The sequence below is a fragment of the Jaculus jaculus genome, chromosome 5, assembly GCF_020740685.1.
Source record: "Jaculus jaculus isolate mJacJac1 chromosome 5, mJacJac1.mat.Y.cur, whole genome shotgun sequence".
NCBI lineage: Eukaryota > Metazoa > Chordata > Mammalia > Rodentia > Dipodidae > Jaculus > Jaculus jaculus.
In genome coordinates, this window is record NC_059106.1 from 174,285,852 (window position 1) to 174,300,374 (window position 14,523).

Genomic DNA, 14,523 nt, shown 5'->3' on the forward strand with positions numbered 1-14,523 from the left:
TCAGGTGGAATTTCTTTCCTCAATGAGGAGCTTATATTATTTTAATTTGGTACATGGTAACAATCTTGTCTATCTTCTAAGTACTGCTCTTTATCTTGTCATTCCATTGAGCACTTTATTTGCCCTCCTCAATTTCATGTTTACATTAGTGGGGATCCTAGTAATGCTTCTGTGATGGCTAATCTTCATTTTCAACTTGGTTAGATTAAAAGGCACCTAGGGCATTAGTGAAGCACACCTTTGGGTATGTTTATGTGGTTGTTTCCAGAGAAAATTAACTAAGGGAAGAAGAACTTGAATTTGCATTGCACCATCCCATGGACTGGGGCTTCTGGACTGAATGAAGAGAAAAAGGACAAAGCCAGTCAAGCACCAGAATTCCCCTGTCCTCTGTTTCCTGATGTACCCAGATGTGAGCAAGCAGCCTCTCACATTCCTGCCACCATGCCCTCCCTACTTCCCTGGTTACCTTCTCATTGCTGGACAAATACCGATCAAAGCAGCTTATAGGAGGAAAGGGTTTATTTCAGGCTTACAGAATCCAAGGTTAGCACTGGCAATGGTGAAAAAAGCTGGCTCACTTCCATGGATCCATAGCAGGAGAAACAACTGCAGCAAACCGCAAGTACCAGCCACCAAAGTGAGACCTCCAACTGTCTGAACATTCCTTAGGACTGGACTTACGATCTGCTTCCCACCCCCCAGTGACCCACCTGCCAACAGAGTGCTGGAGACTTAAGTAGGAAGCTGACTCTTAATCAAAAATACCTCAGACTATGAGGGACATACATTCACATTCAAACCACCATACCTATCATGATGAACTATGATGCCTCAGAGTATGAATGAACAAGCAGCCTCACATTCCTGCCTCCATGTCTTCCCCAGCATGATGAACTGTACCTCAGAGTGTGAGAAGTTTAAAACCAGCTTCCCCCATTGCTTCTGTCAGATGCTTGATCACAGCAACAAGGAAAGTAACTAACACAGCTTGTACCCACGGGATGGTGCTCTGTGCAGGCCCTTCCTTAAACAGAATTTCATGACTGAATAAGGGGGAAAGTGAGTAAGCACTAGCTCAAAGTAACCTAGGACTTCTCATTCAGAAATACTACTACCAAATTGTAATTAACTTTCCAGTTGCCCTCTACTCTTTAAATTTACTTTTTAATTTTATGTATTTATTTATTTATTTTTATTTTTTATTTCTTATTTTTTTTGTCTTTCAAGGTAGGATCTCACTCTAGCCCACGCTGACCTGGAATTCAGTATGTTGTCTCTGGGTGGTCTTGAACTCATGGTGATCCTCCTACCTCTGCCTCCCAAGTGCTGGCATTAAAAGCATGCACTACCACACCCAACTAAATTTACTTTTTAAGAAAATAAATAAGCCAGGCATGGTGGCACACACCCTTAATCCTAGCACTCAGGAGGCAGTAGTAAGAGGATCACCATGAGTTCAAGGCCACTTTGAGACTACATAGTAAATTTTAGGTCAGCATGGGCTAGAGAGCAAGACTCTACCGTGAAAAATCAAAAGAAAAGAAAGAAAGAACGAAAGAAAGAAAGAAAGAAACATACTGCAAACCACCTTATTTTAGGTGAAACCAGTGCTGAAAAGCCAAGCAAGATGATGCATGCCTTTAATCCCAGCACTCTAGAGGCTGAGGTAGAAGGATTGCCTTGAGTACAAGGCCAGCCTGGGATACAGTGAATTCCACATTGACTTGGGTTAAAAGTGAGATGCTAGCTCAAAAAAAAAAAAAAAAAAAAAAAAAAGAAGAAGAAGAAGAAGACAATGGCTTGTGCATACACACTCTATACAGCACTATAAAGGAGGAAACACAAGAAAGGGATGGAGAATCAAGACAGAAGAAAGAAAATCTGGTACATAGGTATTAGTTGGTCTCAAGTTGGCTGCTACTCTCAGCAGCTGTTTGTCTGTCATTCAGAATGGCCTGAAGAACCACAGCAAAGAGAGAAGACCTTAAGAGCAGAAAGCAACCCGGGCGAAGCTCTGTCTATTGGCACCCACAGAAAGCCCATTGGTGCCACAAAGAAGTGGTAGCTAGAAAATAAGGTGGGAAGGAAAACTGAATCTCAAGTAATGACAAGTATATACTGTCATACAGTAATGAATTTCTATGCATTATGTATATGCTTATGTGTATAAATAGCTGTAAACATGGCTAGGTCTTCATGGTATAGCTACTTGGGAACTGAGACAAGAGGATTGCAAGTTCAAGGCGAGCCTCCACTCAGAATAAGGTCAAAGCCAACCTAAGCAATTTAATGAGAACTTGTCTCAAAATAAAAAGTGAAAACATGACTAGGTATGTAGATTTGTGACTGAGCACTTGCCTAGCATATGAGACACTGCACAATCTTAAAATCAAAAAATAAATAAAAATAATGTACAACAAAAATTTGCTCCTCACTTTCCTCTGTGTGTACCTGTCATAAGACTATTTTCTATACATTTCTCTATCATATGCAACATATGCAGTCAAGCAGTGCATAAAGGTTTTTCTGTCTGGTTATAGAGATGATTCTACAATTAAGACACTTGCCTGAAAAGCCTAACGGGTTCAATTCCTCAGTTCCCACATAAAGCCAGATGCACAAAGTGGCATATGCAGCTGGAGTTCTTTTGCAGTGGCTAGAGGCTCTGGTGAGCCAATTCCCATTCCCTCTCTCTCTCTCTCTTTCTTTCTGTCTCTCCTCTTACAAGACAAATAAATATTTTTTAAAAGATACTTCTGTGAACTGTGGAGTACATATACAATGATAGTCCCATAAGACTGTACCACTCAAGGCCAGCCTTGGCTACATAGTGAGTTCAGGGCGAGCCTGGTCTATATGAGATCCTATCTCAAAAGAAAAATGAAAGGAAAAAAAAATCCTACTAAAATTGAGAATATAGTAGGCAAGGTATAGAAAAAATGTGGAATCATTATTGCTGGACAATTGTACACGTTATTACTACTGTGCTTTTCCACAATCAGCACCTTCACATCTTCAGTTTGAAACAACACTGGATGTTATACAGACATAGAAGAGACGGGGGCAGTAGGGGAGCTCTTGCAAAGATTCATTCCATCAAAGAAAATAGTAAGATGCCAAGGAAGTGAAGAATTTTTTCCTGAGTTAATACACTATGTTAATCAGCTGATTAAGTTAATATCATTTATTTAGAAATTATTTAAATCCTAGCCATCTATTCTCACATCAAACACTCACACACACACTCATACACACACACACATGCACGCCTGGCTTCACCTTTCCCCTATGTACATATATATTCTAATAATAGCCTGGTGGTGTATTTCTCATGACAGTTGATATTATTAAAAAGTCAAAGTATTTAGTAGAATTCATCAATTTCTCCAAGTCAGAGTCTTACTAATGAAGTCACTTGGCCAGCTTTTAGCCATGCTGGTTATTTTTCTTTGTAAGGTTCTTGATCAGTGTTGTTTGTAGCAGCCTCAGCAAGCCAAGAATTCACACAGTTACTCAGTCGCGCAGATTACTCATCATTGCCTGTTCATAACAGAATCCGAAAATGTTTAAGATTTCTGATGCAAATCAAAATCTCATCATCACTGTCATTGCTAAATTAAGTGACAGGATAATAACATTACATTAAGACCATTTTTCTCTTGATTGAGTACCTTTTTCAGAAGTGAACCTTCTAGATGTATATTTTTTTCATCAGTACTATAAATGCATGTAGAATCCAAGATAAAAATAGAATTAAAAAGGGGAGGAGTGGGATGTTTTCAAATTATTGAGAGTTTTGAATCTCAACCATATTTGACAGTACAGTGCTAGGGATTGGAATAGTTTAGTCTAATCTATTGACACTTTTAGAGCCACATTAAGGAAGCTCACAGTATGAACTGGATCTTTATTGAAACAATCATGTTTTTGGCATTAGTTGGTGTCATTCTGTTACAAACAAGCTGTTAGTGACCTGTGAGAATTTTCATTGTTCTGTTAACTATAATAATTTAATTAAGATGCTGGAGCTGGAGAGATGGCTTAGTGGTAAGGCACTTGCCTGCAAAGCCAAAAGGCCCAGGTTCAATTCCCCAAGACTCACGTAAGCCAGATGCACAAGGTGGTACATGTGTCTGGAGTTCATTTTCAGTGGCTGGAGGCCCTAGTGCACTCATTCTCTTCCTCTCTTTCTCTCTCTCTCCCCCCCCCAACACAAATAAATAAATACTTTTTAAGATGGTGGTTTCAGATATATCACAGATTATAAATTAATACCAAACTATATGCTTCTAAAGCAGCATAGATTCTCATTCCATTTCCCATCGTGGACTTGTCTCTTGACTTTTCTTCCCCATATAAAGCTAAGTAATTGACCTTTTTGTAACACCTGCCCTTCTTGACCTTCTCTGTGGCCAGACAGCCAGTCCTCATGCCACATGGACCCATCTTCTTCACTGGCGCCTATGTTCAGAACACCTTCCATTGTTATTTCTTTCCACCCTTCAAGGATTTTGTTTCCTCACATCTTATAAAAAGTCTCCATTTAGAACAAACCTTACATTCTTTTTGCCTCAGAACTGTCCTCATTGGCCATCACATTAGGGTGCAGATACTTCTAAGCACGAGCAGCTGGGAGGCGATGATAATTGAGTCTGGATGATGGGTGAGTAGGGGTAAGGGAGATCAATATACTGTTCTTTCTATTTTTATATGATTGGTAATGTTCCATAGTAAAAAAAAAAAAAAATTAAAGACTTGACTTAGTACTCTTAAGGTCTATTTTTTTGTTTTGAACACATTTTCTTTTTGAGCCATTGTGTGAAATGTCATGGTATGCAGGATGGATCTTCATCAAATATTATTCTGCCCCTCAATACCCTGACCCTACTCCCAAGTAAACAAATGGAATTGTTTTAATACCAGAATTGTAGCTTCCCTCTTCACCTTAGGTCCTATACTTACCACTCTCTAGACTCTTGGTATAGCTCCTGCTGCTTGTAGATCTGAACAGGTAAACCCCTACAGAAACACACTTGGCTTCACCCCACCTCTTGAATCTACTGCGATAAAGGTGTGGCCTGAGCATTGGGAAAGGGAGTATGAGACAGAAGTACCCCTGAATAACCCTTACTCAACATGGACTCCAGCAGCCGTCGTCTACAGTAGAACTACAGCAGTGGTCAAGGAGGGGGAGAATAACCCTATCAAAGAGAGTCTTTCTCTGTAATGACACAAAGCCACCTAAACAGTGCATCTAAAGAGAAGGCCCATCTCCCCTACTGCTGCTCTCCATTCTGCTGGAAACTAATCAGCGCCACTGGACAACCTGTAATCTTTTCTAGAGAATTCAAATGATTATAGTTACCAATGTGCTTTTTCTTCTTCTCTTTTTAAATTTTAATAGCCTCACTTCTCGTTTGCCAAAAACTGGAGAAACCATCCATGGACATAAGTTTTTTATTGGCTTTGGAGGGAAAGGTGCCAACCAGTGTGTGCAAGCTGCTAGGCTTGGAGCAAAGACATCCATAGTGTGCAAGGTAAGCATAAAGCATGGGAGAAGAGTCAGCGGCAACATGTGGGTTGATGAGGAGCTTGTTGCTATGTTTCTCTGAACCATTGTACAATGAGCAGGAGGGGTTGGGGAGGTTTCGCGGTGGTTAGGTGTGCTTCCTATGTAAGCATGAGGGCTTGAGGGACCTGAGAGTGCCTAAGTTCAAATCTCCAGAACCCATATAAACATGTGGGCTATGCACATCTATAACCCCAGTCCTGTGGGAAGCAGAGACCAGAGAATTGCTAGAACTGTCAAATAGAAAGCTCCAGAATAAGTAAGAGACTGCACTGCAAGGACAGAAAGAACAGGTGGGTAAGTGATAGAGGGAGATAGCCAATGCTCTCCTCTGGCCACCAGTGAGCTCACAGGGTGCCACATCAACACGTACGCATGCATACACCACACACTATGCACATGCCAAAAAGGGTTTAAAAAAATGGCACATGCCTATGATTTCAGCTACTAAGGAGTCTGAGGCAGAAGGATTGCATGTTCAAGGCCAGCCCAAGCTACATAGTAAGATTCTGTCTCAAAAAAAATCAGTAAAATGAATAATTCAGTGGCACTTAGTAATTCAATGTTGAGCAACCACTATTGTGTCCAGTTGTAGAACACTGTCATTCCAAAGTAAACCTTTTTCCCTTTTAAGTAATATCTTGCCCTAGGCCTTGGGCCCTGGGCCTGGGCACCCATACATCTTCATTCTGTCTCTATGGCCTTATCTGTTCTGTATATTCAATTTAAATGGACCATGTAATATGTGATGGTTTGTTTCTGGCTTCTTTCACTTGACATACTGTTCTTGGAGCTCTTCAACCTGGTGTTATATCCTTTCCATGGCCAAATGTTACCCATGGTATGGCTATACCACCATTTGTTTATCCATCAGTAAGTGTATTGATGGACTCATGGGCTGTGTCTCCTCTTCTAGTTGTTGTGAAACAGTCTGCTGTGAGCGACATGCATGCATATTCTCACGCAATTGCATGTTCTCATTTGAATACCTGTTTGTAATTCTTTTGAAAGCTCGTTTATAAAGGTTTAAATAACAGTGGTTTGTTTTCCTTGTCCTTTATATATCAGTTTCTACTTCATTGAGTCCTCTGGGAAGTAACGGTCTTCAAATTAACAGTGCTGTATTCCCTGAATTTAATATGCTTGTAACCAGAGTGTGCAAGTGAGGTGAATGAGCCTACTCAGTGGGTGTCTTGTTCAGCTTCTAAACAACAGCATGAGTCATCCTGTTTTCTGCAGGCTTCTCTGCCGTGACATAATTATTGGAAACTTAGTCTAGTCACTGGTGATCTACTCATCACTACGTCATTCTCTCCTAATTCAATATCTTTAGATGGGCAAGGACTGTAGACTTCAGTGCACATATTATTGGCCTCTGGCTTACTTTTATTTTCAAGCACGCAGAGAAATGATAGTACCATTCAACCATCTCATTTCTATCCATTCTACTGAAATAATTTGGATACAAAATGAAATTTCAAATTTTGCATCTTTCATGTCATTTGAAAGTGGTAATGTTGCTAGTATAATAAGAAAGGTAGAGTGTTTATTATTGGATTTTTAATTTTTTTATTTATTTACTTTATGTTGAGAGAAAGAGAGGCAGAGAGAGAGAGAGAGAGAGAGAGATAATGGGCATGTTAGGGCCTTCAGCCACTGCAAACAAACTCCAGATGCATGTGCCACCTTCATCTGGCTTACATGAGACTGGAGTACTGACAAATTGAACCTGGGTCCTTTGGCTTTGCAGGTGTCTTAATCACTAAGCCATCTCTCTAACCTGGTTTTTTTTTTGGTTTTTTTTTTTTTGAAGTACAGTTTCAGTCTAGTCCTAGAATTCACTATGTAGTCTCAGGATGGCCTTGAACTCATGGTGATCCTCCTAATTCTGCCTCCCAAGTTCTGGGTTTAAAGGAATGTGCCACGATGCCTGGTTTATTGTTGGATTTTTTTTTTAATGAAAGAGAGAATTGGCATGCTAGCGCTTTTGGTCACTGGTCCAGATGCATGCACTACCTTGTGCGCATGTGCAACCTTGTACGCATGTGTCACCTTGTGTATCTGGCTTACAAGGGATCTGGAGAGTTGAGCATGGGTCCTTACGCTTCTCAGGCAAGTACCTTAACCACTAAGCCATCTCTCCAGCCCATGGGTTTTTTGTTTTTTTTTTTAAGAGAAACCTAGCCAGGCATGGTGGCACATACCTTTAATCCCAGCACTCAGGAGGCAGAGGTAAGAGGATTGCCAGGAGTTTGAAGCCACCCTGAGAATACATAGCGAATTCCAGGTCAGCCTGGACTAGAGTGAAACCCTACCTCAAACCTACGCCCCCCAAAAGGTGGCACACGCCTTTGTTCCTAGGACTCAGGAAGCAGAGGTAGGAGGATTGCAGTTAAGTTCAAGGCAACCCTGAGACTACATAGTGAAATCCAGGTCAGCCTGAGCTAGAGAGAGACCCTACCTTGTAAAAAGAGAGAGAGGGAGAGAGAGGGAAAGAATCCTAAACTGTCTCTGCATAATAGTGAGTAAGAGAAACATGAGAAACTTAGAGGTCCTGTGAACTATGCACATTTTACCAAGATTTCACACAAAAAAAGTCACTTCATGTAGCACTTTTCTCTCCACAGGAGTCTTTAAGTGGTGCATAAGCTATACAATTATCACTTAATCTGCTAATGAACTGTAGCTTTATTTCTAAGTATGGTTAGCATGATATACTCACATAGCAGTTTGGTCAGAAACATCACATCAAACACAAAATTCAAACTAGGAACCCCTCAGTTGCTAAGATTGGTTGATAGATTTAAAATAGCATTTCAGTTAATCAGGAATCAATCATTTTCTAGAAATTATGGGACTCTGAGAAGGAGCTGCTGAAACATTTCAGGCTTGACTTCCCCTGTGCTTGATTAGATCCGAGGTCTGGGAAACATTCAGATGGTGCTGATCCAAGGGGACTTAGGAACTGGGAAGAAGATGAGAGAACTTCCTGACTGGGAAAAGCTGGATATAGAGCTGCTATGAGTAGCTAGGCACCCAAAATAGCTGTCCTGGGAAGAGGGGTTCTCTGGGCCTGGAGGTGGGAACCCTTCCCTCTTGGAAGCTTTATAGAAGCTATTCATGTAGCCATTAAAGTCGAGATGAGATAGCCCCTGAGAGCTCAACCAATGCCAGATTTTGAGATTGGTTTTATTTTAGGTCTATTGACTTTGAGGCAACGAAGGAAAGGAGAGATAGAAATATGTGAATGATGAAGCTGAAGTTGGGAAATGGATCATGAAAGCGGATCAGTAAAGGCGAGGGAAAGGCTGCATTTGGGAAATGTTCCAGTTAGGAAGTTGGTTTTAGCAAAGGTGCATCTGTTTTATTTTGGTCTGTGTATGGTGGTTTGTGTTAGCAGCTGGACACTTCTGAAAGTTCCACACAGAGAGGGTATCATGATCATGTCATGCAATGCTGGCCTCGTGGTAGAATTGAGTCTAGGCGTGTACACAATTAAGAAGAAAACTGGCTTCATGTAAAACCTCTCCAGGGTGATTTTGCCTGTGCTCCTTGAAGAACTTTAAGCAAAATGTGTAAATTCTTAGCCTTCTTTTTGTTTTGTTTTCTTTGTTTTTTGGTGCGAACAAAGGAGCACAGGGCCTTGAAAATGCTAAAAACGTATTCTATCATTGAGTTTGATCTCCCAACCCCACCTTTTTATTAATTGACTTATAATCTTTCTTCATTGCATAGACTGGCCTCCAAATCATAATTCTCCTGCCTTAGTCTCCTGAGTGCTATGAGCATAGGCCTGTACCTCTTAAAAAGACTTCTTAAAAAGAAAAACAATATTTTATAGTAGAAGTTATTATCCATTGATCATTATATTTTTCCATTGCAGAGTTTTTGTTTTTCTCTTTCAATTTGGTTTTTTGAAACAAAATCTCACATAGCCAAGGCTACCCTCAAACTTGGCTAAGTAACAGGAGATGACCTTGAACTCCTGGACCTCATGCCTCCATTCCAAGTGCTTGGATTACAGGTGTGCATCACCACACAGCTTGGAGTATTTGTTAATCAAATTCGTCAAGCTCACTTTCCAGCAGCTTCAAAGATGACAACTTCCAAGTCAAAACCCAAATCACGACACTAATCGAGAAAAAATGAACAGATGAGGCAAAAGAAAAACTGGTAGAGAGTTCCCTGTGGTTGTCTTAGCCACATTAATTTACATATGATTGCCCTACAACCAACCAGATATCACACTCTGATGAGGTAAGATTGCTTGGTGGCACAGGCAGAAACATTTATATTGAGCTAGAGAGAATTGTTTGTCAAGATAAGTGATAAAGGGCTGGAGAGATGGCTTAGCGGTTAAGCACTTGCCTGTGAAGCCTAAGAACCCTGGTTCGAGGCTCGGTTCCCCAGGACCCACATCAGCCAGATGCACAAGGGGACACACGCGTCTGGAGTTCGTTTGCAGTGGCTGGAGACCCTGGCATGCCCATTCTCTCTCTCTCTCTCTCTCTCTCTCTCTCTCTCTCTCTCTCTCTCTCTGTCACTCTCAAATAAATAAAAATGAACAAAAAAAAATTTTAGAAAAAATGGAAAAACTTCTTAAAAAAAAAAAAGATAAGTGATAAAGCTGGGCATGGTGGCGCACTCCTTTGATCCCAGCACTTGGGAGGCAGAGGTAGGAGGATCACTGTGAGTTCAAGACCACCTTAAGACTACAGAGCAAATTCCAGGTCAGCTCAGGCTAGTGTGGAAAATAAATAAATAAATAAATAAATAAATAATATAATTGTGATGAAATACGAAGCAAGAGTTACATCAGTATTTATACAGTGACACGTGGATAATGAGACATTTGAAGGTATTCAGAATCATGTAGTTGGTAATCACTTTAGTCATGGGCCAAGGCTAAAGTCCAGTGATTATTGCTAAAAATCTAAACAAGTGTGGTAGTAAATACAAATCTTCTTTCCAGACAAAGAGCCTGTTAGGACTTCTCTCTTAGTACTTCCCTGACTTGCATAAATGTTTCCTTCTGCTCCTCCATCCTATTGAGAGCCAATGTTTGAGAGGGAGAAGTTATCTCTAAACAAAATTGGAAGTAGCTATAGTGACACACGCCTATAAGCCTAGCACTCAGGAAACTGAGGCAAGAGAATGGCCACAAGTTTGAAACCAATCTGGTATACATAGTAAGACCTTGTTTCAAAATAAAGAGAGACAGAGGAGCAGGAAGAGGAGGAGGGGGAAGAAAACATTTGCCCCTAAGGGAGGCCACTTTGAGCCCTATTTTCTAGGCAGATGAATAAAGCACAAGCAGGAATCAGCACATTAGGGGACCTTCAGAAATTCCTAGTTTTCCTCTCTACAAACATGAAGCAATTTCACTACTAATGTAACAATCTGTTTCCCTTCAGAAAGGCGAGACAGGAGGCTGGCTGAGGGAAGACACCATAGGTTAGGGCAGTAGAATGTCAAGTCTAGTCCCTGGGCTCTCCCAGGCTTCAGGCTGCCTCCGGTGCACACAGTGCAGAAATAGAAAGGAGCAGAGCAACATCTGCAGTGACTTGTCACACTGCTACTTTGTAGCCCCTGCATACAGTAGTAAGCAATCAGGCTCTGTATTTACATGAGTTTTTGTTATTATGTCATTTTTGTTTTTTACAAAATTGTTAACCCCTAATGGGTTGTAAACAGGAAAAACACTTGGGGGGGGGGGGCTTCCTCAGAGCTTGAAAAGCAACATATGAGAACCCATCCTAACCAAAAAGTTATTTTCTATGCTGGATGATTATGGGAGCAATAGATTATGCATCTGGGTTCTTCATTTTCAAAGATCAAAAATTAGTCACCAGGTCTTTTCAGATGATGCATAACGAAATGAAATCGGCCCTTGTCTGATCTCTGTGAAAGACCACTAGCTAAAACCACATGGTTATGCTGTCCAGAGTCAAAACACAGAGGACCTTAGCCAAACAATACATGTTTTATGTCACCATATTTAGGAAGATATAGTCAAAATTAAACAATTAGATTACCACAAACCTACTGCTGCCCTCAAAAACCCAGGTAGCATTAAGGATGATGGTGATTGTAGGTATGTATGTTATTAGGAAGTTATTACTAAGGTGAATATACTTCTGTATGGTTTAGACATCAGTAAGCCTAAATGACACATTAACCTATGTCTCCTGTATCTTGTATGATAAAATCACAAATAACAAGTTCAAAAATCAACATGAAGTCAGGTGTGTTGGCACATGCTTTTAATCCCAGCACTAGGAAAGCAGAGGTAGGAGAATCACTGGGAGTTCAAGGCCACCCTGAGACTAGAGTAAAACCCTAACTCAAAAAAAAAAAAAAAAAAAAAGCCCTCAATATGAGGCTCTATTTTCAAGTTACTGTTGTGTATGTTGTATGGCAGCAACTGTGACTTGGTCACAACAGTTTGCTCATTAACCCCAGACACTGAACAGATCTCAAATCACAAAACCAACTGACATTCAACTTATTTTTAATATTTCATTTATTATTTATTTCTGAGAGAGAATGGGTGCACCAGGGCCTTTAGCCACTGCAAAGGATTCCAGACGCATGCGCCACCATGTGCATCTGGCTTATGTGGGTTCTAGGAAGTTGAAATTGGATCCTTAGCTTCACGGGCAAGCACCTTAACCACTAATCCATCTCTGCAGCCCTCAACTTTTAGTCTTACCAATAATTGTATTTTTTCTCTGAAAATTGGTAACTTATTTTAATATATATAATTTTTAGCAGAATATTCCACTGTGTGCCCTTGAATAAAATATCTCGGTCCTCCACATTTTACTTACCTCAAATGTATGTTGAAAGGTAGAATTACTAGATGGTGTCTGCCATTTGAGGATTCCAAGCAGTCTACAAACAATTCTTCAATACGTTTCAAAGAACAGAAATTTATTACAGTGCTGACTAAAGTTATCTTCCTTAGCATGGAGCTAAAGCTCCTTAACTTGCAAGCCACATAAAAGTCCCTTCACACCAGAGATGCCCCCGTGGAACAGAATGAAGGAAGAACTTCAATTTGGCCTTAGTTGGAGGAAGTGCTCTTACCTCCCTTCCATCTTCCATGAGCCTTGCTTCATCATCAGATTCAATAGTCATAAGCCACATGTATTAGGCTTAAATGGTATTAAAATAAAATGAAGAATTGAATTCCTCATCGTACAGTGTCTGTTTTGGGCAGCACAGATGAAGAGTATGTCATCATGGCAGAGAGTTCTATTGGATGATGCTACTCTACTCTATTCAGCAGAGCTGAGCCTGGGATTCCCACAAGCACATCTTAGAGCCTGTGAATTGCCTTGGCTTACATTCTCTTGTCCAAGCTGCAGTTGATCAGGTTCCTGGCAGCTGGAAAAGGCCCACACAGACAGCCTACCTCAGAATCTGTGGCTTTTCAAGAATCCTTCTGTTGAAGGAATTACACTGTCATAGCCAAGATGAGAGCCGTTACAAACAAAACTTTGTTAGGACCACTCTGCTGCCACAACAGAATGCTCTCGGTATTTATAGTCATGTCCCTTTATGAATGAGGTGGGCCCAAGAAAATGAACAATAGAGCACTCAAGATGATGAGCTTTAGTGGACCCTCTGATGTGTAGGGCTTCAGGAAGTATCCATGATTCTAAGCTAGAATCTTTGGTAATTCTAAGGAACCCTAAATGAACAAGCATGGAATTGCATCACTTTAAGAAAGCATTGAATTGTGATATTGATTAGGAATGCTGTAGGCGTTTTGGAAATGAGAGGGTTGAAAGCCAAAATAGGGAAGGTTGGCAGGTACAGTTTGAGTAGGTGGAAGAGAGAAGAATGGACTTGAGTTCTCAGAGGGAAGACAAGGAGGTGAACATGAGCATGTACTCACGTTGTGTTCTAACAGTCAAGTGATAATGCCAAGTTAATGAGGACTTCTTACTGACCACTCTGAAAAACAGAAGCACAACTATTCTTGTCCAAGATTAGTTTTACAAAGAAGCAAAAGAATGGGGAGGAAGGAGCAAGCCTAAGCCACTTCAAATTGAGCCTGGGTTCAGTAGACACAAACAAAGGAAAGTGCTCCTGCTGCACCACACCTTTACCCCAGGGTTAGCCAGTGTAGTGGGCCCTACCAATTCTGCAGCCACACTTCTCCATCCCCTAGTAAACTGATTCACCAATAAGTCACCACCAGAAATGTGGCTCTCATCTCAATCTATTCCACACATCGAAGGCTTTACAGACTCTCTCGGCCTTTTAACCCTGCAATTCACTGCTCTTTTGCTTAGACGATGTTGTATAGCCACCTGGGGAGCCGGGACAGTCCCACCTGCAGAGTGTGGTTTGACCGATGTAGAGTATGCCCAGGGCATCAGGGTTTTTCATATTCCCCAGAACATATTAATGTGCAGCCAGTGTTGAGAACCATTGGTTTCCTGCCTGCCAGAGAGAACTCACACCAGTTCCACCCTCCAGCCTGGCTCAGATGGAACAATTTGAAGCAAAATGCAAAGAATTTTAATTAGCTTGATAATGGCAGAACTGAAATTAGATTCCAAGTTTCCTGACTCCCATATGTACCATTTGCCTCCTGGCCAAGATGCGTATATTTAAATTTTTCTTGTCAATTTGATGGCCAAAGTGTGACCAGGAAAACAGAGAAGCCTCCAAATATTCTTTTATAAGCGTCTTTATTAAGTCCACTACAACCTTATAATAGCTTTATTTGTAAGAACTCCCATTTGTGTTATTCACTTAGCTTTCAATGGCAGGAACAAATGAAAAACCTTTTTTTAGTTTCTACTTTGATTTCTCCTTATAAATTTCCAATAATTTAAAATTGAATCTAAAAGCAAACAAAGGGCATTTGGAGATGTGTGCTTTTCTCAATTTGTATTTTTGGTTGGTGTTGCAGTCAGGTTTGTATTACTGGTAGA

The 14,523-nt window shown here is 40.7% G+C and overlaps 1 protein-coding gene across 3 annotated transcripts in view; it reads left to right on the forward strand.

The window, feature by feature from the left end:
* The window catches only part of Rbks (ribokinase), a 101,324-nt gene that overhangs the window by 14,437 nt on the left and 72,364 nt on the right, over positions 1-14,523 (forward strand). For all 3 annotated transcript variants that reach the window (XM_004669402.2, XM_045150091.1, XM_045150090.1), the window contains exon 2: positions 5,408-5,540. In XM_004669402.2, the coding sequence (XP_004669459.2) occupies positions 5,408-5,540 (133 nt within the window). The remainder of the gene's footprint in view (positions 1-5,407; positions 5,541-14,523) is intronic.